Source organism: Thunnus albacares, chromosome 7, assembly GCF_914725855.1.
Source record: "Thunnus albacares chromosome 7, fThuAlb1.1, whole genome shotgun sequence".
In the NCBI taxonomy this organism is placed as follows: Eukaryota; Metazoa; Chordata; class Actinopteri; order Scombriformes; family Scombridae; genus Thunnus; species Thunnus albacares.
In genome coordinates this window covers 17,095,828-17,118,740 of record NC_058112.1, presented here as the reverse complement: position 1 = coordinate 17,118,740, position 22,913 = coordinate 17,095,828, and the positions used below count along the sequence as shown (strand labels likewise).

Sequence of the window (22,913 nt, the reverse complement as noted above, 5' to 3'; positions counted from 1 at the left end):
TGTTTACCTGGTTATGTACAGTAATGACTGAAAGGTATAAGAAATACAAAAATTAACACCTACAGTATTGGTGCCAACAGAGTGATGGTCAGACTTACTCGATGGGCGGGTCCGGATGTAGATTATATCACTTTTGGCGCCAGAAATGTGTTTGTCCTCCACCTGAAAGGTAATTGCCCTCACAAAAATGGCATACTGGGTCCATGGCTTGAGGTGTTGAAGCATGACACTTGGTTCAGTGTTTTTATCCTGAGGCTGATCCACATCCACCATGTGCCAGCTGTTTGAGCCACAGCCATCCTGGCCATCAAACTCTGTGATGTTCTGGAAAGGGCTGGTAGAGACACAAAACATGGCTGACATTGACAAGAAAGGATTTCCACCATTTACAAAAAAAAATCTACTCGTATCAAAATTGATTGTTGGTATGAAAGTAAAACACATTCATTCACATTTGAACATATGATCTTGCCAGTGGTTTTGCATTTTTTACCTCATTATTTACAATTGTTTGTGTATTTTCCAAAGCATACCACACAATTTTGAATCATTACCAACCTTCCAGACAGCCATTTCTTTCACTTTGTACCAGTTCAGTATGAAGATCTGCTAGGTAATCAAACCCAGATCTCAAACAATAAGCAGACATGGATGATGTAAATTTGGTTATTTGTTTTGCATTAAAATAAATTAAAAGATCAGTCATCTGAAATCAGAGTGCCTCAAAGGCAGAAAAACAATCCAAAAGTTCAAAAATAGTCTTTGGGAGAGGGTTTACAGTAATGTGAAGTGTACACAGTTAGTAGTAATTGAGGTAAAGTATGCAAAACCAGATAGGCATGATCATCTTAGATGCTTTTTTCCATAAAATAATTTGAAAATTCTGAATTTCAAATAATATGTCCAACATGTTTTTTGTATTTTAAAAAACCCTTTCATCCTGTCTCAATACAGAATTATTTTTATGATATGATACTGTGGTATGGAGTGTAATGAGTTGTTTGTCTTCTGAGTACTCACGCCTCCTTGTAGTAGACTACGAAGCTGATAAGGTCTTTGTACTTCGGCGGCCAGAAGCGCTCCCATGTCAGCTTGATCGTATAGCTTGTTGTGGTGTTAGACAAGAACTTCAAGATATGGCTTTCACCTGTTGGGACAGAGCAGGATCCTCAATGAGACATATACAAAATTAAAATGACACTCTGAATGAATGAAAAAAAAAAAAAATCACAGGTTGACTTTTTTTTTTTTAAAGATCACTCAACAACAAAAATGTGTCAAAATTCATATGAATATACTCACAGCTGGCTCTTTCACCATTGTTGCGGAAATCACCCTCCTCTGGCTTCACTGTTATGCCTGTCTTTTCCCACATCATATGGATCTCAGACATGCAGAGTTTGGGGTTCAGACTAAAGAAGAGACGTCCAGTCCGAATAGTCAGGTTGTGCTGACTCCAGTCCCACAGGTACTGCAGGTGCTGGTTGTTGATGGCGGAGAATGAGTACATCCTGATAATGGAAGGAAATCAAAAGAGGTTTCAACAGTCTCATATAGATCAACAAAGGCTTTTTTTTATTGTACGAGAACAAGTTCCATGGAAGCTGAAGTTGTCAGAAATGTGGTTAGAAAGAGCTTTTTTTGCCACCTGGTGGCAGTGTTGAGCACTAACATCACATGAACTCAGGTCTGTGTGTGTCTGTCTGACAATGTGCCTGGGTTTGTACAGAGGACGATATGAAACAGAAATAGTGTCGTGCCAACACTCTGAGCTCCACCAGTCCAAGTGACGCAGAAGAGCACCTCCAGAGCGAAGGGAATGCCTGCCATCTTCAACAGCATTCCACTAAGTGAAACTTTACCCTGGGAGAAACGACAACAAGATGGGAAGACAGACTTTCCCATGACCCCTTTGGCCACTACCAAAAAAACTTTACCTCATATCTAAGACTGCTGCTGATATCCCTTTAAAGAGGGGACTGATGGACCTGAGACAGTCCATTCAGCTACGTAGCCACACTCACTTATCTGGCCCGTCAGCATGACCTTGTGAATCATTTTTAAAATGACAGAGGAATATCTGTAAGCAGTGTCACAAGACACAAGACCGGAAAGGTTATATTTAGATTTACCCATTTATGTTAATGTACACATCCACCATCCAGGGCACACTCTCATTCAACAAGAATTCACTGTGACATTTATGTAACTTCAATGATATGTTGGTGGCAACCTCCCTGCTAGGCTACGGTTCACTCATGTCCTCTAATTCCCCCAGTCACCACACACATGCATGCACACATTTCACAGGCAGAAAGTGCAGACAAATAGCGCAGATAAGCCATACTTGTCCATGAGCTCCTCCCCATTGATGTAACGCAGGCTCTTGAGGAAGGACAGCGAGCCAAGTGCGTGGGAGTGTCGAATCCTCACATAGCCCGTCACTGTCTGGATCAATCCCATGAAGCTCTCCAGCTCAGACGCTATGTTATCTGGGGACAGGAGATAAACGCGTGCAAACACAGACACACACACAGAGAAATACAAAACAGCATATGAAAAATCCACAGGGACCTCTACTGCTACTAACCCAGACTAGCTCTTAATGCAGATATCCCAAGGAGCACTAATGTGTATAAGCTTCATCATATGTGAAGATAAGCTTGTGAGCCACACTGCGAAACTGAACAAATAAATAGCATTATAGCATAATGTGATAATTAGGTTAGAGCGCAGGAAGCCGATGTAATGTTGATTTTGTGGCCCTCACTGTGTATCCCAGCGGCTTAGACCACTAGACTCTTCTTCTTTGTCTGTCTCAGTAATCATAATAGGTGCGGGGCCGTCAAGTGCAACTTGGTGCAGTAAAGGATTGTGCAGCAGATTGTGGTCAAGGAAAAGGATAGATTCACAGTTTTTCAAGTCTGTCTTAAAATAATTCTTCCTATTCATACTGACCAACAGAAGATCCCCTACAAATGCGCTTACAGTGTTAGTGATGGGAGACAAAATTCACAGTCCTCGTTCTGAGCAAAAATGTATTGAAAAGTTTATCTGAGGATAATATGAGGGTTCAGCCATCTGAGTTAGTCAGTTAAAGTGGATATCTTTCATATATATAGTCTTTTTAGTAAAATATTCCCTCTTTGTGTTTCGTTTGACAGTGTTTTCCTGTTCAGCTGCAGCGGAAGGACAGCAACAAAAAGAGGGAATTTGATACTAAAAAGACTTTTAAAGATATTGATTTGACTAATTTGGGCAGCTGAAGCCTCATATTAGTTTCAAATAAACATTTACATTTTTGTATTGAAGGAGGACTGTGGATTTTGTCCCCCATCACTTACATTGTAAGTACATTATGAAGGGATCTCTTAATGGCCAGTATGAACAGGAGGAATGATTAGAACAAGAAAAATACGTCAATGTTCATTTGTTTTTTTTAAAAAAAAACTTTAAAAATTGTGAACCTGTCCTTTAAATATTTTATTTAGTCAAATTCTACTAGTGTGGTATAATGTGCTTAGTTGCCACTGATGTAGTCCACTTAAATTACCTGGAATGTAGTGTACTATGGTCTACTAAGTGTGGTGTTAAAAGCAATGCGCTGCTGCGTAGCTGCACTCACTTCCATGGCGGATGTTGATGTCCAGATTGCCTGAGATGACAGTGCAGTCCTTCAGGGACTGAGCAGCATCCACAGAGTCGATGACAAGGGACGAGCAGACCTTATCACACAGGCCATTGCAGGCATTGCATAACATACTGAAAACAGCAGAGGCGGAGGGAAGGAGTGAATGAGAGGGAGGAGACAAGGGGGAGAAAAAAAAAGTAAAAACTGCAAGCTAAATCTTATGTGAACCTTTCTACTTCACCCTGAAATCATTTTGTCCACTCCCTAGCTCCCAAGCATTCCAAAGGATTCATGCAAATAAATCCTCTGCATGATACAAGGTCACCTCTCACACTGAGAGTTTAATCTTTTATGGGCCCTCATCTGAACTCTGTTTCGTGAGAGAGTGACTCACTGTATTGACCTCAGAGACAAAACAGCAGTGTTATGGCCAAAAAATATAAAGCAGCAGAGAGTCGGCATGGAAAGTTTGGGAACTGATGAGTCAAAACAGGGAGGAAAGTTGCGTACAAAGACGTTTTCTTATCGTAGGTTAATACCAAACAAAAAGAGAAGTCAAGTGGAGGAAGTGTTGCCGGTAAAGACACTTCAGCTGAGTCTCTTCTTACTTCTTGAGAATTAATCTATAAAATCTAAAGTCTAAACTTGAATGGTTAATAGTCCAAGACACTCTTAACCTCTAGCTCTTCCAGCTTTGAGATCTATTTTAAGAAAGGAACCTGTGAAGGGCCAGGTCAGGTGAAGTTCAGCTCAAGGATACTTTATGCAAATGAATTCATTATGCAGAAGTACACAGTGAACACAAGCTGCTTTGGTGTCGGTGAATACTGAATGGAAACAACACTGCTTTTCACAGAATAATAGCGAGGAAATAATAGCGAGACCTCTGGCTCTCTCTGTGCAAAAGATCAGGTTATGATCCTGTACAAATTCAGAATAAAGACCCTGCTTCAGTCAAGTACTGAACAGTACTTTAGAAATCTTTGACAAAATGTAAAATTATTCATTTTAAGGAGCTCTTCCTGATATTTTGTACATTCAGTGTGTTTCACCTGGCATGCCATTTCAGGACCTAACCTACAAGTGAAGGGTACGTCTTTACCGATTAGTCTCGTTGCGTGTGAAACCGGAGGGGCAGTCGGGCATACATTCTCCCCCATGGATGACAAAGTGAGGGTCGTCAGTCAGGTGCACTTGAGAGCACGCCTCCAGGGTGATACAGCGCCAGCCCTCAAACTTGTAAGTGTCTGTGGGACAGTCTGGTACACAGTGATCGTCATGGTCGTAGTGGAGGCAGGCAGAGCAGGCCATGTCGTTGTTGGGTTCAGTGCAGCTGCCCAGGCACTGGCTGTGGCAACACTCCCCCTTGTCTGTGCAGGCATGCTTGCAGTGTTCTGGACATACTGGAGGAGACAGAGAAAGATGGGGAAGAGGTCAGTTTTGGGTGGGTGTAAACAGTCTGCGCTGTTGGACACTATTACAACAAAACAAACGAATGATAAGGGTCAAAAAGATACTAACGTGATGCTGATAAAGTCCAGACTGTGGTTTAAATGTCATGTACAAATGAGGAAAAATCAGAAGATATTAAATGATGAAAGGCAGGCAAGGATAATGAAGATGTATTATTGTTACGTACGTTTGGACACAAATACAAACCTGTGCTAGCTGTTTTATTAAAAGGCAGAGCTGAGCTCACTTAATTAGATCACCTGTAATGTCATCACCAATAGTATCATCTGTTCTGACAGCAATGTGAAAAACAAATTATTGGAAACAGATTTACCAGTGAGTTGTTTAAGCCAAATTTATCTTGTTTTTTATGAATATTCTGCGATAGTGGAGGAAAAGACAAAACTCTCACTCCCACTATCTCTTCAGCTTCTAAGGACAAACTACTGTGCATCCTTCCAGGCTGTGAGAAAACCGACAGAAAAAATGATTGTGTGGGGTGTTTCAAATTAAGCTTGAGCAACATGAATAATAGAGGCTTCTCATTGTTTGCTGAGCATCAGTGAGGAACCCATGGCAATGTGTTATCAATAACACACTGCACTTTCCAGTTTCTTGGGACAGACAGACATTTGGCAGATTGCGCTTCCTGATAGTTTATCTTGCTGAGCTTGACCATTAAGCTCAACCAGAAATGACCATTAATGTGTCAGCCTTCGTCTTTAGAGAATACATCTGTCCAAACACAAATGCTGACAAAAAAAAACAAAAAACAAAAAAAAGACAAAAGTTACCAGGGAGTACTTGTTCAGGTAATAAGACACAAGAAAATTAAATCAGTGCTTGTTTGTAGCTTGTTTACCAGCTGCTTCTGATCACTCCACTGCCTTCCACAAATTAACAGTGACACAAATGAAAATGGCAAATGGGAGGCGTCTGTTTTTAACGTTCAAAAGCATTTTTTAACTGTAGCCTATTTATAGAGAAGCACTTCAGGAAAAGCAGATGTAAAGAGAAGAAAGCAGATGACTCCCACTGCTAACTAATCTTGAGACACTGCAGGCAGGGCTGTCCTAGTTTCAAACAAGTCCGCTCCATAGAAAAAGCACCTGGTGTGTGCGGACCTGTATGAATGGCCTGGTGACAAGGTGTTTACAGCTACTGATTGTTCCCTCGTTGAGGAGTTTCTGTATAGATAAAGAGCCGCTCTAGGAAAGACAAGAGCGGTTCTGGGAAAGACTGAGGTTCATGTGTCTTTCGGGAAAATTAGTTACAGATAAGAAATCTATCATAATATGTGCAAAAATCAGCCTTATTAGATTTACGCAGGCAGCAAAGCCCTGCCCCCCAACACCCTTGTGTTGTTTGTATATTGGGGCCTTAAGTGTTTACTATTTGTTGTTATGCTCTTTGTTATTGCTGCAAGACAAATTTCCCCACAGGGGCAATAAAGCTGAACTGAACTACGCTGAACTGAACTGAACTGAAGTGAAATAAGAGGCACAGCACTCCTGGTTCCTTAGCAACCGCCTCCTGGTGCAAAGCCAGAGCTGGAAGGAAATGTGCACACACACACACAATCATACAAACCCAGACAAAAGTACACTGACACACACATTTTATCAGTCTCTTTCATGTGTATTATCATAATTTGCAAGAATCTGAAACTACACATATTACTTCCTTGTCAGTGTCTTTATCTTGGCCGTGCTCTTAACACAGACTTTTATAAGACACATGATGAAGAATGAGGGTGCATGTGTGTGTAACATGTGCGCACATGCAAGAGAGAAGGGAAAAGAGCTCTGCTTGTTTATTTGCTTTTAAATTAAATACGGGTGTCAGAGCATTCGCTTTGTGAATCAGTCAAGGAAATGAAGCCGGCTGCGGAGCTAATCTCTTGATGAATATTTCATGTTGCTTTACAAAACATCTGTGTAGGTTAATAACGTGACCGTGCACTACAGCAATGCTGCAGAGCAAACACACACTCCCACGGTGCCAACGCCAGTTTCGCTTCACAAGGGCAGGGCAGTGACCATCCCCACTCTTGACAGTTTCTCAAATACTTGCCATTCTTTTCTCACATTCAGTTAAATATAATAGTGCAGGGGAGGTGAAATGGTCTGTCTGGAAAATTCCTAGATTCTATGACAAAAGGAAAAAACAAAACATCTCTGGCTATTTCCTTAAAAAACTGAAATACACTGCAGTCCCTCAGGAATTTCCAATAATTGTTTCCTGATAAAACAGACCTTGAAACTACACAACAGTTACTGTGTGTGAGAGCATTTTCATGATGGCATGAGTGAGTAGAGTATTTAGCTATATTGCTTTTCCTGTGCTATGTATAGCTTTACGCTACATGTTCTGCCACACCAGGAGTTGACTGGCTCTGCAGTACTTCTTGAATAGTGTATCTAAACTATTCTGGATCTGGTCCAAAACAAATGGCAGAGAGCTTTTTTAAAACAACAGCATCAAATGCCAACACACACAGGTTCTCCTATGAAAGCTGTGATGTGATTGGAAATATGATGCAGACATTAGTGTGGTTAAAGCAGGAAGATCACTCTTGCACATTTGTAAAGTGAGGAAAAAAAAAAAGAGAGAGAGAGAAACAGCGAGGCTTCATTTTCTTGGAATCCTACCAAAAGGGGGCAGCCAAGGCAAACTCTAATGAGCCTTATTGGAGGAGGTCCCTTCCTTCCGCATCATTTTAACAGATTCCTCAATGAAGAGAAATTCCAAACATGCATACCTTCTGCCAGAAGAAAGCACAAGAGGAGGAGGGGGGGATTAAATCCATATAAGTCAACCCGGTTTCACTGTGTGACCAAACAACCCATGGTATCAAGGATACAATCCTCTATTTATAGATGCTCCTAATGCGGCCCTATTTCCACGCTGCTGCTCTCCACACATAGCTATGCAGGGCATTGTGGGTTTCCACTACTTCAAAGGAAAGGGACTACCTAACAAGGGGCTTCTCTTAAGATAACGCGTCATCATCCTTGTAGTCTCCTAAGTAGGCGTTTAATATGAGCAGGAATTAATATGAAGCACCAGAAACATGTTGGGATTGGACCCTATTTAACTACAAACTGTATCACATTAAGCAACTGTTGAAAGAGCAAAGTTGCGGAGAACAAATAAACTTTGACAATAATCTAAGGCTGCAAAGTCAAATAAGTCAAAGTGTTAGGAGTGGGGGTAGGGAGGTTTATGATGTTGTCCCTCTCATACAGTAGTTGCACAACCCCCCTCCCCTCTGCTCTTTCCCTGAGCAAACACAGTCAGGTCAGACACCATAGCCAACCACAGGCCTGCCCCTGCTGTTCACCCGAGCACTGCGACACGAGGAGTGGCCGGGTCCATTTCATCAATAGTAAACGAGACAACAGTCAGCACCAAGGAGTCTCTTTCTGAGCAGCTGGTGCATCCCTACAACCGCCATTAAATACACTAGCGGGGGGGGGGGGGGAGGAGACATCACTAACAGGGCGAGAGACAGACAAGTGCTGTTTGTTTTTTGTTCTAAAGGTATCCTCCAGTCACTGGACTATGTGAAGAATCTGCAGAATGTTCCAGGCTGCAGAGGATTCAAGGGGGAGAATGTTAATCCCTTGTTCCGCTGCAACAACACAGAAACCTGAGAAGAGGAGGTCATTCTGGCTACAAACGTGACGGCGGAGGATGACGCGGGATAATAAAAGGGGAGCATATAGCTGAAATTTATTAAAAATAACATGCAAAGATGTAAGTACCACTTTCAGACAGAAAAAAAAAAGATGCGAGCCTGCAGCAGAGCAACAGAGGCAGCAAGCATCAAATTTATTCCTCTGTCAGGCTGGCCTTGCCTTCTTAAAGCGGAGCGTGCAAAGGGGGGTTCAGGGTCATGTGACCTAGAGCCCTTCAACCATGCCTTGCCCCTCCCTTCTCGCCACAGTCTGTATCAAAAAAAAAAAAAAAAAAAAAAAAGCAGCTTCAATTTGATAACAAGATGGCTAGATTTCAACAAGTCTGCTTCGGAGAGGGTGTGCGTGTGTGTCCCTGTGTGTGTGTGCCTGTGTGTATGTGGTAGGAGGATGGGTGAGAGGGTTCAAAGTTGGATACACAAACAAATGCATCGCTTTATTGAATAAAAATGTCTGTGCTCGAGAGGAAGAGGATTGCAGTGCAGCAACGCTTCTCATCTGAATGCGAGTCATGTCCTGTGTGCTAGAGAGCACGCTGTGTAAGTAGACTACTACACTGTTTACACTGGGAGGCTGGTGACACGTTTACTGCCAGCATGCCACTGCCACCTCTGAAGATGAAGTATGGTGTGAAAATATTAGAAATTTGGTAAATTGATAAAAATGTTCCCAAACCAATTTTAGCTGTCAGCCACAGTGAGACATAAAAATTGTTTGTTTTTTTCTTAAATAAAAAGATCTAATGAAACACAAAATATTTCATCCTTCATAGCATATCAAAGAGCAGTATGTTCTCCCTGTGTCATTGAAGATAAGTAGGAAGCGTGACAGACAGTTGGGAAATCATTCATTATTCACAGTGGGGCTTGGGGGGAGGGGGGAAGTACGGGGGAGGAGAGGGGAGCAGGGGGAGGAGGGTGGGGGTTAAACTGGGAGCTGTCTGCTGGACCAATGGCAGGCAGGCAGGGGAGGTTCTAATCCTGATGATTGACATGTTATTGAGTCTGGAGCAGAGATGGTAAACAAGTCCTCTCTTGAGCAGGCGTCGGGAGGGGGAGTTGTAACCATAGTGATTAAGCATGGCTTTTCCACGGATTCAGAGAAACCATAAGTTAAGGGAAAACCTGCACAGACGTCGCTTACTCAACAACAAGCCTGAGTAAAATTATTCCTGTAAACACTGCTGACCCTTAACTGGAAAAGCCTCTACTGATTATACCAAGATGACTGGGCTACACAGGAGCTGAAATTCAAATCCAAGTGTTTTGCAGGAAGTAATACATGTCAAGACAGTTTAGTTAGACTATAATTATAGTGATGTAAAAATGTGCATTTTTTCAGTTTGTGCAGGAAAATAAGAACATAACCTCAACATGAATACTTTGCTGTAACTGCATAATTTTAAAGGAGGGTGCTGTAGTGGCTGCACATTAAGTGTCAATCACGCTGGCTGCTTCTGCTTCACAATATAAATGGGGCCATAGCGCGTTAGGACATGATTAAATTTATCTCTACATCACCTCCATTTACCGAAGTATTCACTCTACTGCACACTACAGTAATCCACTGCACTGTAGGGATGCAAAGCCTCCCACTCTGTGCAGAGTCGGAGTTGGTGAGCTTGGGTTACCAGAGAGCAGTAGCAGACAGTAAGGTAGCTAAACAGGAGTACAGTAGCAGGAGGCAGGCCTAGCAGGGGCCACTGCAGCCCAGATCGCAGGCCGACCCCCCAGCTCCCTGAGCTCCATCAGGCCACATCCTCATCCGGCAACCCGATCCTCCCTGGGAGACCCCATTGGATCACTCCAGACACTTGTTTAAACCACATCAGCCCAGACGACCAGAGAGAGGATGCTTCCTCCACTCACAGCCAAAGACAAACCACATCAGAGATTCCAGGGCTGTCTTACTGCAGCAGCGATAGAGTCTCAAGTGATCTAATCTAAAGTGGTGTTTTTCACCTCTTCAGAGTGCGTCTGGCTGTGCGTGTTCTGCAAGATTGAGTGTTCTGCTGATCAGAGCGTTTTTTTTTTTAAAGAGGAACACTGCACAGTGTCATGATGTGATTTTCTCACGCAGACACCTGGCTCAGACGAGCTTGACTAAATCTCTGTTCAGCCCTGCGCACAAAGGTGTGTGTGAGCCCATTCCTCCTCGTCGCAATGTTTCTGGGTCTCTTCCACTCCCATGCCCACTAAAGACCAGCAATGTGTTTTTCACACAACTATGTGCTGGTCTGTGTGTTCAGGCATGCGTGGCATTTCCCCTCACTCGCGTTCAGTCACAACAACACACACATACACACAGGCACACACACACACACACACACACACACACGCACACACACACCCCTTCCTTCTACCCTCAGGCCTCGGTCTACTCTGCAGCTGCTGCTGCTGTTGTTGTTGCTTTGTTGTTGATTGCACTCAGAAACAGGACACAGGTATGCAGCACCGTCACATGTGAAAACACTTTGTGTTTTTATCACTGAGGAGGTAGAGGATCATCTGAGAGCTATTAGAGACAAGTGGAAGCAACAGTGGAAAAAAGAGCGTAAGAAGATCCATTTGAACTAGTATTTGGCCAACAAAACAACAAATACAATGTTCATTAATATTCTCATATTATTTAGCATAATATGAAAGTAAATAGTCCTGATAAGCCTATATTCTGGTTATTAGAAAATTGTATATGATAGGTAAAGAGTCACCTTGGTCTCTGAGAAATTGTGATGGGCATTTTTCACTATTTCACTGTTTCAGTTACTCGATAAATCAAGAAAATTATTTGCAGAATTATTGTTGTGTGTATAGAAAGATATTGAAAGAAATTGGACATGAAGGTTCATAACAGAGTTCAAATAAACATGCTCAAGTCCCCTGAAAAGCAGCAACTTCTGAGAGTCTGAACAGTCGTGTGTAAAAATGATCAGTGAGGTCAAACCCCATAACTGAGTCTGGACCCAAGCTGAACTTCTGAATCCCTGTAGGCTTCTAGTAGGCCACAAGTCCCAGAGTCCCAGCTCATTCCCTGACAGAAGCACCCCTGGAGTCGTATTTGTAGCAGAAAGATAGGCCTCTACGGCAATCTTCCGCATTAAATTACTCTGAGCACTCACTTGTAGTGGCTTTATGTAGTTGTCATGATTTTTCTATAAAAATAAATAGATCAATAAATAAATAAAAAACAGGATGAGATTTCACCCTGTCTCTCACTTTTTTCTTTTTCTCTTTGCCTTTCATTTGCAGTAAAAGTGGCACTAACCTGCCCACTAAGCCATCATACAAATTCATGGCACTGAATCATTTTAGCTCCACTTTGAACATCACCTCTAAATCAAGTGTTCTTGGAGTGCCCCGGTAGCCAAATGGTTACTGCACATGCCACATATTCACCATGTCCCTGGTTCAAGTCTGGCAAGGGACCTTTGTTGCATGTCATACCCATCTCTCTCTCCCTTAGTTCCCTGTCGGCATCTTTGCCAATAACTGTGTGCCAAACGTGTGCCAAAAAAATCAAGTGTTCTTACGGAGATGTTCTCTGTGATGAATGCCATCACCTGCTACATTTCCAATGCTGATCTGATTTTCTGAAGAAAAGAAAATCTGTGATATACAATACTTGCAATACACACAATATTGCCAGTTCTATGTTTTTGCTGTTCTTACCCTTCTGGTTAATCTCTGTGATTACATTTACAGGCATTATCATGTTAGTTGCATTGCTAAGTCAGACGCTAAGGCATTAGTATGTGAAAAGCAACTTCAGGGAAAACTCAGGCAATGGTTTTTTTTTTTCACAGATTCTGAGGTGTTTCCTCTCACTAAAAGTGGCTTCTAAAAATACCCGACTTCCTAGATGTGCTTCATTAAATACAGTGTGTTTCCTGGCAGAGCAGTGCCGGCTGGCTGGTGAGCTGTGTTGGTTGGCTATTTTGCTATCTGGGTGACTGGTTGGGGTTAGTGAGAGCGTGTCAAGCCCTCACATCCCGTCAGCCTTCTACACATCACACTCTAATCCCTCTTCTGAATGTAAGGGAGACAGCCATGAGGACAATTACTGAAGACTAATGCCTGGTGTATAAACTGAACATGGTTTCCATCAACCACAAGCTTTGCTAGGCAACACTGGAGAGAAACAGCACTGTACACGTGAAATGAACAACTTGCTCCTTCATTTGGCCCAGGTGCTGGATGTTTGCAGGCACAGTCTAACACCTGGCTGTGTACCCACCTGTCCCCTGACAGGCAGCTACCCCGAGAGAACCTCCAGCCATATGGACCGATGTTGATTCTCACACATTAAGCTAACTCCACAGCACACCAATAAACACCTTGGTTTTTTTTATTAAAAAAAAAACATGATTCCCCGCATTACAGTACCTGTGAAATGCTACAAGCAACAATCTGCAGTGGTTTGTGTAACATTCTTACTCTTTGCCCAAACTTGGTTCAGCCTATCATCATCATAGCATCAGAATAGTAGTGGTTTCAATGCCAAGGGCTATTTCTGTAGATGACCATCTGCAGCTTTGCGGCACACGGTGCCCAGACTTCATCCTGGCACGGTGTCCAGCATACATTCTCCCTGCTGGCACAACGTCTGGATTCAAAATGACACATCTTTATTTCACATTGACTTCAAGGAGGCCCTAATCCTGATTAAGCATAGCAACATTTGCCTTGAGCTAAAATGCTGATGGGGAATTTGTGTTCATTGAGAGCATTCCTACCAGGTTAAAATGGAGTGCTTTACAAACACTGAGAAGGCCATTAGTCGATTACTAGGCTGATAGCCAGTGGACTGTAAATCCTGAAATTATGTTTGGTTACATTTTATATGTGTGTGCAAGAGTTGGTGTTTGCATGTATGTGCATGTACATGGGGAATCATATTTAGGACCATGTCACAAAACTGGATATCATATATGATAGGTTGTCATGATGGCTGACATTGCAGTTTCTGTCTGACTGAAGTTTCCTTGTCTTTCAGATGACAGCGGCTGGTTGCTGGCACATGCAGACAGACTGCGGTGAAATGCTGTTGCTCAGCCCGTCTCTCCAGTGCATCTCCCTCTTCTCTCTGGGACGTACGCCTCAGTGTCTGCCACCTCAGTGGAGCCCGACGTTCTGTACGGTCCAATTAGCCACTTCAAATATGACATCTGGATTTAGGGTTTCCTTTTCCCTCCACTTAATTTCATTTTCACAGTGAGTTTCTTGAGGGTACACACAGTATCCTTTTTGTGAGGCTGCACTCGTTCTTTAAAAAGGAAAAGCTGCGGGTTCAGCAGGGACAGTTGTGCCTTAACATCTGTTACGATGGGACACTGAGACTATTCTTTCCAACTGGAGAGCCTTCGCTGAGACTTTAGGCTAATCCTTTCAAGTGTAATGGTCTGATAAGATAACACATTCCCAGATGGTATCACAGTAAAAAGGCATTGTATTGATCTGGTATCTGTTGTATACAAAGCTTCATTTCACATGAAAGAAGCCTGTCAGTGGTTTACCTTTTACTTATTAATACACAAACCTCGTGCTTGTTTTGCCAATTTCCTATCTGCTCAGGGAGTTAAAAGCTTGCAGCTTACAGGTACTTCACAGAAGAATAAAGGCACTTACTGCAGACTTTGTGTCGTGTTTGCACATTGATAAGGCCAAAGAGGATCAGTGATGGTAAATGTTTGGCAGCATTTAACAATGCACTGGTTTTCACTTGATCCTTTTACACCAGAGACTGCACCTGAATACAAGACGTACTTTTAACATCTCCTTTATTCCAAGTGGTTGAAATAAAGGTGATAATCAAATAGGTGGTATAGGTTACCGTGTGCAAAGATTACACTAAAAAGCCATAATGGTGCAGTACACAGTGAACTTGTAATAACTTGTCCTCATTAGTAATTGGGTAACAACAGCACCAAATATGGCAGTTGCTCAAAGCCTGTGCAGTGGAGTGTAAAAAACGTCACTGTTTACAAGTCTCTGAACAAACTGGGGGTTACGTCACCTTCAATAAGTTTCGCTCACAGCCTCAGCACAGACACAGCTCCTCAGTTTCAGCCTAAGTTTCGGTGTTAATCAGATTTTACCATGACGCAGGTCTCCCATTCACTTCTGGTCTCAAACACAAGCGGTGCAGTCAGAGCATGGAAACCATACAAGTGACAGACTGCAGGCCCCCAATCTAATCTCTACCATATTTAGTTTAGAGGCAGGGTTTCGGTGGCAAATCAGCCACAGTATCAACTACACAGAGTTGGGCTGATGATATGATACACATGGACTGTGGGACTAGGGGTTTGGGGCTCGGTTCTATGGGCTCAGGACAAAGGCCAGAGGCTGGAGGTCAAAGGCCAGAGACGGGGCAGAGTATGGATAAAGCCGTGGCTGGCCTTACTGTACCAACAGCAGAGGAGGGCAGTCGATGTGGATGGAGCAGGACAGCTGACGGGCCTTAAACAGTCCCCAGCCCACACTTCCTATTGGCTGCCGGTGACATCATGGTTCTATCCCCATTTTTCACCTCCTCTTTTCAGAGTGGGTGGAGAGTTCAGTTTTTCCTCCTCCTCTCTTTCCCTCCACTCAACCAGACTGTTTCTCTCTTTCTCTGTCTCTCCATCACACACACGCACACACACACACACACACACACACACACACACGCACGCACGCACAAACACTCCGCTTCATTTGCCCCTTTTAGGGACCTCAGCAGCTCACATGGCCACCCTTGTTCAGGAGGAGGGAAGAGAGAGGGAAGGAGGGAGGAAGGAGCGAAAGAAGAACGAAAGAACTATAGCATGTTGCGTATTGAGGCTTGGCTAAACTCTTCTTTCTCTCTCTCTATTTATCTCTTTATGGAGGTGTGTGGAAACTACATGCTGTGTGTGTGACACTCACAGGACATGGCATGCACGCAAGGCTGCAGAGCGTACCCTTCATAGTTTCCCCCCTCTGCCACATCACACTTAGTTACCATTAATGTCCACCATGTGGTCTTCGATGGGTCAGTGTGTGGTCCGTTAGCATGGAGCGGAATGAGACACACATGGACACAAACAAATATAATCACACATATGCTAGGATTTTTTTGACTCGAGCAAGCCTTTCTTAATTAACACAAGCGAAGTGAAGAGTTATGGTTGTTGTATTATGCTTCATGATATGTTATTGTGCAAGTCTAGCGCTGACATTTTTACTAGCAGACAGCTCACTAAATTACCAGCTTGGCTTCACAAACACACTGATATTTCTCCAGTAATGAAACAAAAAGGATGCTCAAAGGGAAAGAGAGAAAGACCCTGGGAAGAGGCATATTGAGAAATAATTGCTTAATATAAAAAAGATGTGTTGGAAGAAGAAGAGAAATCAGGCCATCTATTTATCGGCTGTATTAGAACAGACATGAAGCAGAGGGATGTGGCTCTTTGGGGAGGTCTTAATCACAGGGATCGATCCTTGTGCCAGACAGGTATTCCATGTCTGATGAGGTTGGAGGCGAAGGATGGAGGGAAGGTGACAGAAGTGCAAACTGGTGTGTAAGTCGGCCAGTCAACTGACCTTCCTCTGCTCTGCGACAATCAGATACAGTGTTCAGTCCGGGATCCACACAGCCCCCCCATGAGAGATTAGCTCTTAGTCGGATTAAGGAGGAGTCAGTGCACGTAGGAGAGGTGAAATGTCATCGCGGCACTGCAGGAGGAATCAAGGGGGCTGCGGCGAGAAGTAGGGACAGGGCAGAGGGGTTTGCTGGCACTCAGGCAGCTGATGGAGAAGAATCTGCTCTGCTCTGGATGAACCAGACCTTAAACACCCTTCAGCCCAGGCCAGCATGGCAGAGCACAATACCTCCTTCAATCCTTCCCCTCTAGCTTGTCCTACTATGAAGGTAATCCAAAAAGTTGCAGCATGTGTCAGACCCGCATCATTACAAGACTCCACAGGTGTGAACATGCAGTAAATTAGGGCCTTCAAAAGACGACACAGAGGGCAGAGAGGACAGATGCCAGAGGAGAGGCAGAGAAATGGGCACAGAGAACAAGCCTGCCTCCAACCACAGGAAGTGCTAAGCCCCCACCGTGTCAAACATAAAACTTCCAGAAATGATTGAAACAAAATACCCACGCTTTCTCCCCCAAACAAACAATGGCCTCCATTGTGAAATGCTGTGGCACACTCACAGTCAGGGGAGACATAAAGACACAGTTTGAAAACAGTGGGCGATATTCCCCCTCCTCTCTCTCTCTCGCTCTCTCTCCTGTCCAGGCCACAGACAACTTTCTCCTTCAGTTGGGACATTGACGGGGGGCACGCAACACTGAAGCCCACTGTGGAGCCCCCCTGCTCAAAAAAAATATGTCCTTTGTCTTCCTGTCCTTACAGACCTCACACAACTCAACAGACCGGGCTGCAACAGTATTAGAGCACCAACAGGGGGCCTCAGCCATGGGATCTCAAAGGAAAAGCATGCTGCACTGCAGATATGTTACACACATGCACTGAGAACGTAAACACAAGTCTTAGGAGCCTTTTTTTTTCTTGTTATGACCCCAAATCTACGGCGTCTCATAAGTTGGCCATGAATAATCACGCAGTGAAGAAATGACATATAAGTTGAGAGTGCTCAGAGTGCACACACAGAACACATCTGAAATCCAGCATATGTTCCCCAAACGCCACAAACAGTCTTCATCATTTCTCACAGTCTGATCTCTAATAATATTTCAAGCTTGTTATCATTCCTCCAGCTCAGTATCAGTCTGCCTGAGGGTTTCCTCAAACATATCACTTTACATCAGGTTTATGCCATTTCTTAAGAGATCACTCTACTCCTCTGACATACAGGGAACCTGCAGAAAGAGGACACTGCACCAGCCGCGCACACACGATTCTATATTTACTTGAGAACTACAGTATCCCTGCAGTCCCCAGATGGAGTAATTTGTTGGAGTTATTTCATAAATGTCTTGTTAACTATTATTGGACTGAAAGCCACCAAATTGCACATCATACTGTAACAAATGGAAGGCCTGAGGCTATATTTACTTTTTCACGGTAGCACTGCTGCAGCTCTGGAACTGGTTCATAAAAAATCACTACGCCTAGTAACAGAGGATACTTGTGTATCAAGTATTAAACTGCACCAAAAAGCTGTGCAAATGATGATACAAAGAGCTCTTTGTCACATTTAAACTCTAAATACAATATTATCTTAACTACATGACCTTGTGTTAAATATTTCCTGAGCCTGAATGCACTCTAGTTACACGTTATCTAGTCCTTGCTTCTCAGCATTAAGACCATGACAAGAAGCCAGAGTGAGAAGAGGATTCACACCTGCTAGATCAGTGATTTCCCCGCGAACACACTTAGACAAACATGAATGTGCACACACACACACATCCATACTTTCTAACAGCCGGTGTTGGGCCGGCTGGCTACAGACAGCCAGGGGACAGATAGCTGGCTGGGAGAGGGAATGGGAGCATGCTGCTCAATCAATGAGCCATCAATCACACACACACAGCGAGACGGAGCAAACACAGGAAACAGGAGACCATATCCTTTAACTACCACTCAAAAGAAAGCCATCAAAGTCTTGGCTCTGACTCCAGGCCTTTTTCCATGGCCAAATTTCCAAGCACTGCTTTGTCTTGTGATGGTTTGATTAGAGCTACTATTACTCTGCCCTGACCCTCTCAGAGGAGTTTGTGTGTGTTTGTGTGTTGTGTGTGTGTGTGTGTGTGTGTGTGTGTGTGTGTGTGTGTGTCCTGTACAGTCTGTTGCACTACAACAGCTATCTGCTATCCTAACTAGCCCACTGCTCCGGGGCCTCACTGTACTTTGCTGAGCTCTCAGACAGTAAGAGGTTATAAAAAGGCTGTAGAGGAGTCGGTAGCAATCATATAGCAACACACATGTTGTGTCTACAACTAACAATTTTTGAGTTATCTGCTCATTTATTTGGTCCATAATTGCAGAATACTTTCCTAATAATTTTCAAGAGGTTTTCTGGAAGGGATAGAGACAATGTTCAGTTGGTACACTTACAATTAATTAATTCTAATTGATTAAAGAATCTTCTAGTCAGTGCACAGAAGGTCTGCTAAATATTTTTTAAAAATTTAATTTCTCTAAAGGCAAGCCTAGAATTCAACAAATATTATGAATAAAGTTTCCAGTAATAAAATACTAATGAATGAATGTTTACTTGGGTTTAAATGGTGCAGCTGTGTAAGAGACATTCATATTTCCCTTCCATATTTCCCGATAATTAGTAGCAAAGTACATAGTTCTTTCCAGAAAACTTCCTGTGAAAATATTAGGGAATTACAGACCCCTAAAGTAAAGTGTTACCAATTTTTTAAAAAGTTGAATGATTGTTTATATCACCTATTAATTAATTGTTATAATTAAGTTAGGTCTCACTTACAAAATTGTACAGCTCCTGGTTAATTGACTATTTTATATCTCATCAGAGATTATCATAATTATGCAACACAAGGTAGTTCAACTAATATTATGCCTTTTAGATTAAATGCAACCGTTCTATCTATCTATAAATTGTCAGAGAATGTAAAAAAAAAAAAATGTCTATTACAAGTTTTATGAACCCGAGTTGACATCTTAAAATTGCTTGCCAACAGTCTAAAACCAAAACATATTCCAATTTAAAATTATATAAAAGCAGCAACTCCTCACATTTGAGAAGCTGGAACCAGTGAATCTCTTATAAATGACTTAAATGATTAACTGATTATCAAAATTATCGATTCATGTTCCAAACGACAGATTGTTTCAGCACTACATCAGAGTTAGTGGCAGTACCACAAAGCCCTCCGGATCAAAGGAACATTCCGCCATTTCTGCCTGCAGGAGCACATTCTTACTACTTGTCGGCAACGCCAGGCACACCTGAGGCATGTTATTACTGCATAGCCTGTTCTCAGGGGGGGAAAAACACGAGTTCACCGAGTTGCCCTGAGAGCAAGTGAGCTCACCCAGCTCTTACACTGTGTTCCCAATGTGTCTTGGACACAGAGCAGGTCCAACGTGTAAACAGAGTTTTGAGTCGTCTCCAGGCCGAGCTGCTCCGTTTCTGTACCCTCAAGGGAGGGTAGAGAAGAAGAAGCAGGAAAAGGCTGGCAAGATCAGCAGAGTTAATGTACGCAATGAGGAGTAAACAACACCAGAGGATGTCCTTGTGTCCCTGAGCCACAGTGACAGCATGTCCTCCTGTCTGCACTGTCACTCTGTCAGCTCTCATTACCTGCAGCGCTACACGACCAGCACTGACTGACTGAGTGACCGACTGGCTAATGGCACCTGCTACCTACTGTTGTATGGATGACAGTGGGGGGCTGAGATCACCATGACAACGCAGAGGCTGCACTATCCCTGACCTTGCTCACGTAGTCTGACTGGCTTTTATAAATATTAGCCATTGATTATTTATTGATAATACGTAAGAAAGCTATTTCAGTGTTGTGTTAATTATGTATAATTCACAGTGTATGGAGCAGAAATAAAAGGATGCAATTCGAATAGCCACTGAACACAAAACTTAAACAAAATTACAGCCAACATATGAACAAGTTTAATCAAAGCGTCATCCCCTCACACATTGTCTCTCTGCAGCGATACTTGTCTGCTTCACTGCCATCACAAAGGTCCTGTCGGCTTATTCACCAACAGCCATAAGTTATTTGGCTAGCAGTGCGGCACTCGGGGGGGGGGATACAAATGAAAAGGGTGGAGTAGGTTTGAACGTTCAACCCCTCTCTCAACACAAGACCCCCATCCCCTCAGTCTCATCACGCATCAAACAGAGCCGCAAACCCCTAACTCCCCACAGAGACCCGAGGACAGCCGTGCCAGCATTGTGTTGGCGGTTTAAGGGTAGACGGAAGTTGGCCAAGCAATGGCAGTGAGGGATCAATACATCTTGGCAGCTCAACGCCTCATGTCATGAGCATCCATGTAATATACTGCCTCAGCAAAGGAGAACAGTGGGTACACTCTCCGTGACCTCAAAGGCAACAAAAAGAAGAATGTGAGTCTTCACTAAAAAAAAAAAAAAAGTGTCTGTACAATTTTGTTCTTTGCCTAAGAAAAACGTATACCGTCTCTGCTACCAACAGAAGCAGGGTCTCTCAAAAGTGTTTTAGAAATAAATATGTGAATAAATCTGTATTCGCCAACACCCCCTCTCTGCGGGAAAGAAGGAACCTGGGTATTCCGATTATTTGGAGGCGAAAAAAAGAATGTTTGTATTTACAAGAAGGTTTAAATGAAATAATAGTGCGGGGTAGATTTCATGGTGCGACTGGGACAACAGGGGAGCATAAAAACAATGTTTACAGACGATCCCCACCTCCCAGATAAACAAATGCAACTCAAAAGCAGCGAGTCTCTCTTCAGTGAAGCTGGTGAAGACTTCATAAAACTGTTGAGGTGTTCCTGTTACTCCTGATTTTGAGGACTGATCTGCTGAGGCTGCTAAGCGAGCAGCCTCAGGCGGAAGCAAAGCCCAAATTGGGCCTTTGTTCCAGACTGCACAGTGTCTCAGCAGAGGCATGAACAAAACACAAACACACAAAGCCTGTGAAGAGGCAAGAGTGTATGTGTGTGGGCCTACCCCAGGCTCCTCCTCAGCCCGAACAGTCGCTCACACACACATGCACACTCACACATACACATAACCAACTTCACCACAAGCGCCTCTGAGCCGCGTCTCACCCACCCACACACATACACAACACACAACCTGACCCGCCTCCCCTCTCACTCTCTCTCCTTCCTTATTCCTCTCCGTCTCTCCTTCCCACCCTCATTCATAAAATGGCCGCTTCACAACTCCAGCTGCTGGCATGGAATTTATGGATGAGGGGTCAGGGGCAGCAACGGGCCAGGAGGGACTTGTTTGTTCTATTTTTTTTTTCCCCCCTCCCTTCCATCTCTCCATGTGCCCTTCACTGTCTGTCTAACCGCCTCCATCCCGCACCAACGCTAAGATTTGTCTGCCTAATTCTCCTCCTCACATATGCCAACCTTCCTCATCCTTGTCCCCTTCCTCCTCCTCCTCCTCCTCCTCCTCCTCCCTCCCCTCCCCTCCAAAACAAACCTGATACCCTCATTGCCTGGGAGGGAAACTGAAGCTATGCGTCTGGAAGGGGAAGGCAGGCGCAGAGCAGAGCGGGGGCAGGAGCAAGCGCTGGTGGCTCCTCCTCAGAGGCCAGCGAGAGGGGAACGGGGACATTCTCAAGTTCCATCCCTGGAACACAACCTCCATGTTTCTGCAGTTTTACCACATCACACGCACACACATGCAGACTCTCGAGGCATGCTTTCAAAGGAACATGAGATTCATTGCTGTAACGTTTGCTTTTTTTCCACCACTCTTTGTAGTCCAGAAATAGGAGGCGATTTTTTGTCTTTTTATACCCAAACATTTTGCAAGGTGGTACTTGTGCAGGACAGTCAAAGCAGAGACAAAATGAGGCAGAGCAAATAGATTGTGTCCCTGAGTAGCTCATTCCAGCCTGCCACAGAGTTTTATAAACTGATCAATCAGACAGTGACTGCACACCAGGCTTTAATTCAGGGGAGAAAACAAAGACAACAGTGCCAGAACCATTCAGATAACACAATCGGGTGCAATAATAAGTGTCACTGTGTGCAGTTTTATGAGCGGAGGAGGTGTGTGTATCTAGTCTGAGGTGAATGAGTGCACAAGCGCTAATGCATCTGTTCCCCCCACCATGCCACTCTGCAGCGTCTTCTGCTGTAAGCACACAAATTAAAACTCACTCAACCAAGAGACTTGGCTGCCCCCTCCCCACCCCAATCCATCCATCCATCCCTCTCCTCTCCTGCTGCTACAGACCCAAGCAGACGAGGGCACAAGGGGGGGAAGGATCGAGGGGCCGCGGCAAAGTCGAACAGACCCACCTCTTGCTGGAATGAGTTTTAATTTGGGAGGGTGGGGCTGGGCCTGGGCTTCTGTGGTAGGACAAGCACATGTGCCACACAAAAGGGGCATGTGTTTAGTTAATGGCATGCGCACGCACATACATACACACACTTATGGCAGACACGGTGACAAGGGTCAGTCTTGGGATAAGAGTC

General features: G+C 43.7%; 1 protein-coding gene across 1 annotated transcript in view; it reads right to left on the bottom strand.

The window, feature by feature from the left end:
* The window catches only part of igf1ra (insulin-like growth factor 1a receptor), an 84,170-nt gene that overhangs the window by 19,264 nt on the left and 41,993 nt on the right, over positions 1-22,913 (bottom strand). The window contains exons 3-8 of the mRNA XM_044356264.1: positions 4,734-5,034; positions 3,626-3,762; positions 2,348-2,492; positions 1,303-1,511; positions 1,021-1,147; positions 99-334 (exon numbers count right to left, since the gene is read on the bottom strand). Coding sequence (XP_044212199.1) covers positions 99-334; positions 1,021-1,147; positions 1,303-1,511; positions 2,348-2,492; positions 3,626-3,762; positions 4,734-5,034 — 1,155 coding nt within the window. The remainder of the gene's footprint in view (positions 1-98; positions 335-1,020; positions 1,148-1,302; positions 1,512-2,347; positions 2,493-3,625; positions 3,763-4,733; positions 5,035-22,913) is intronic.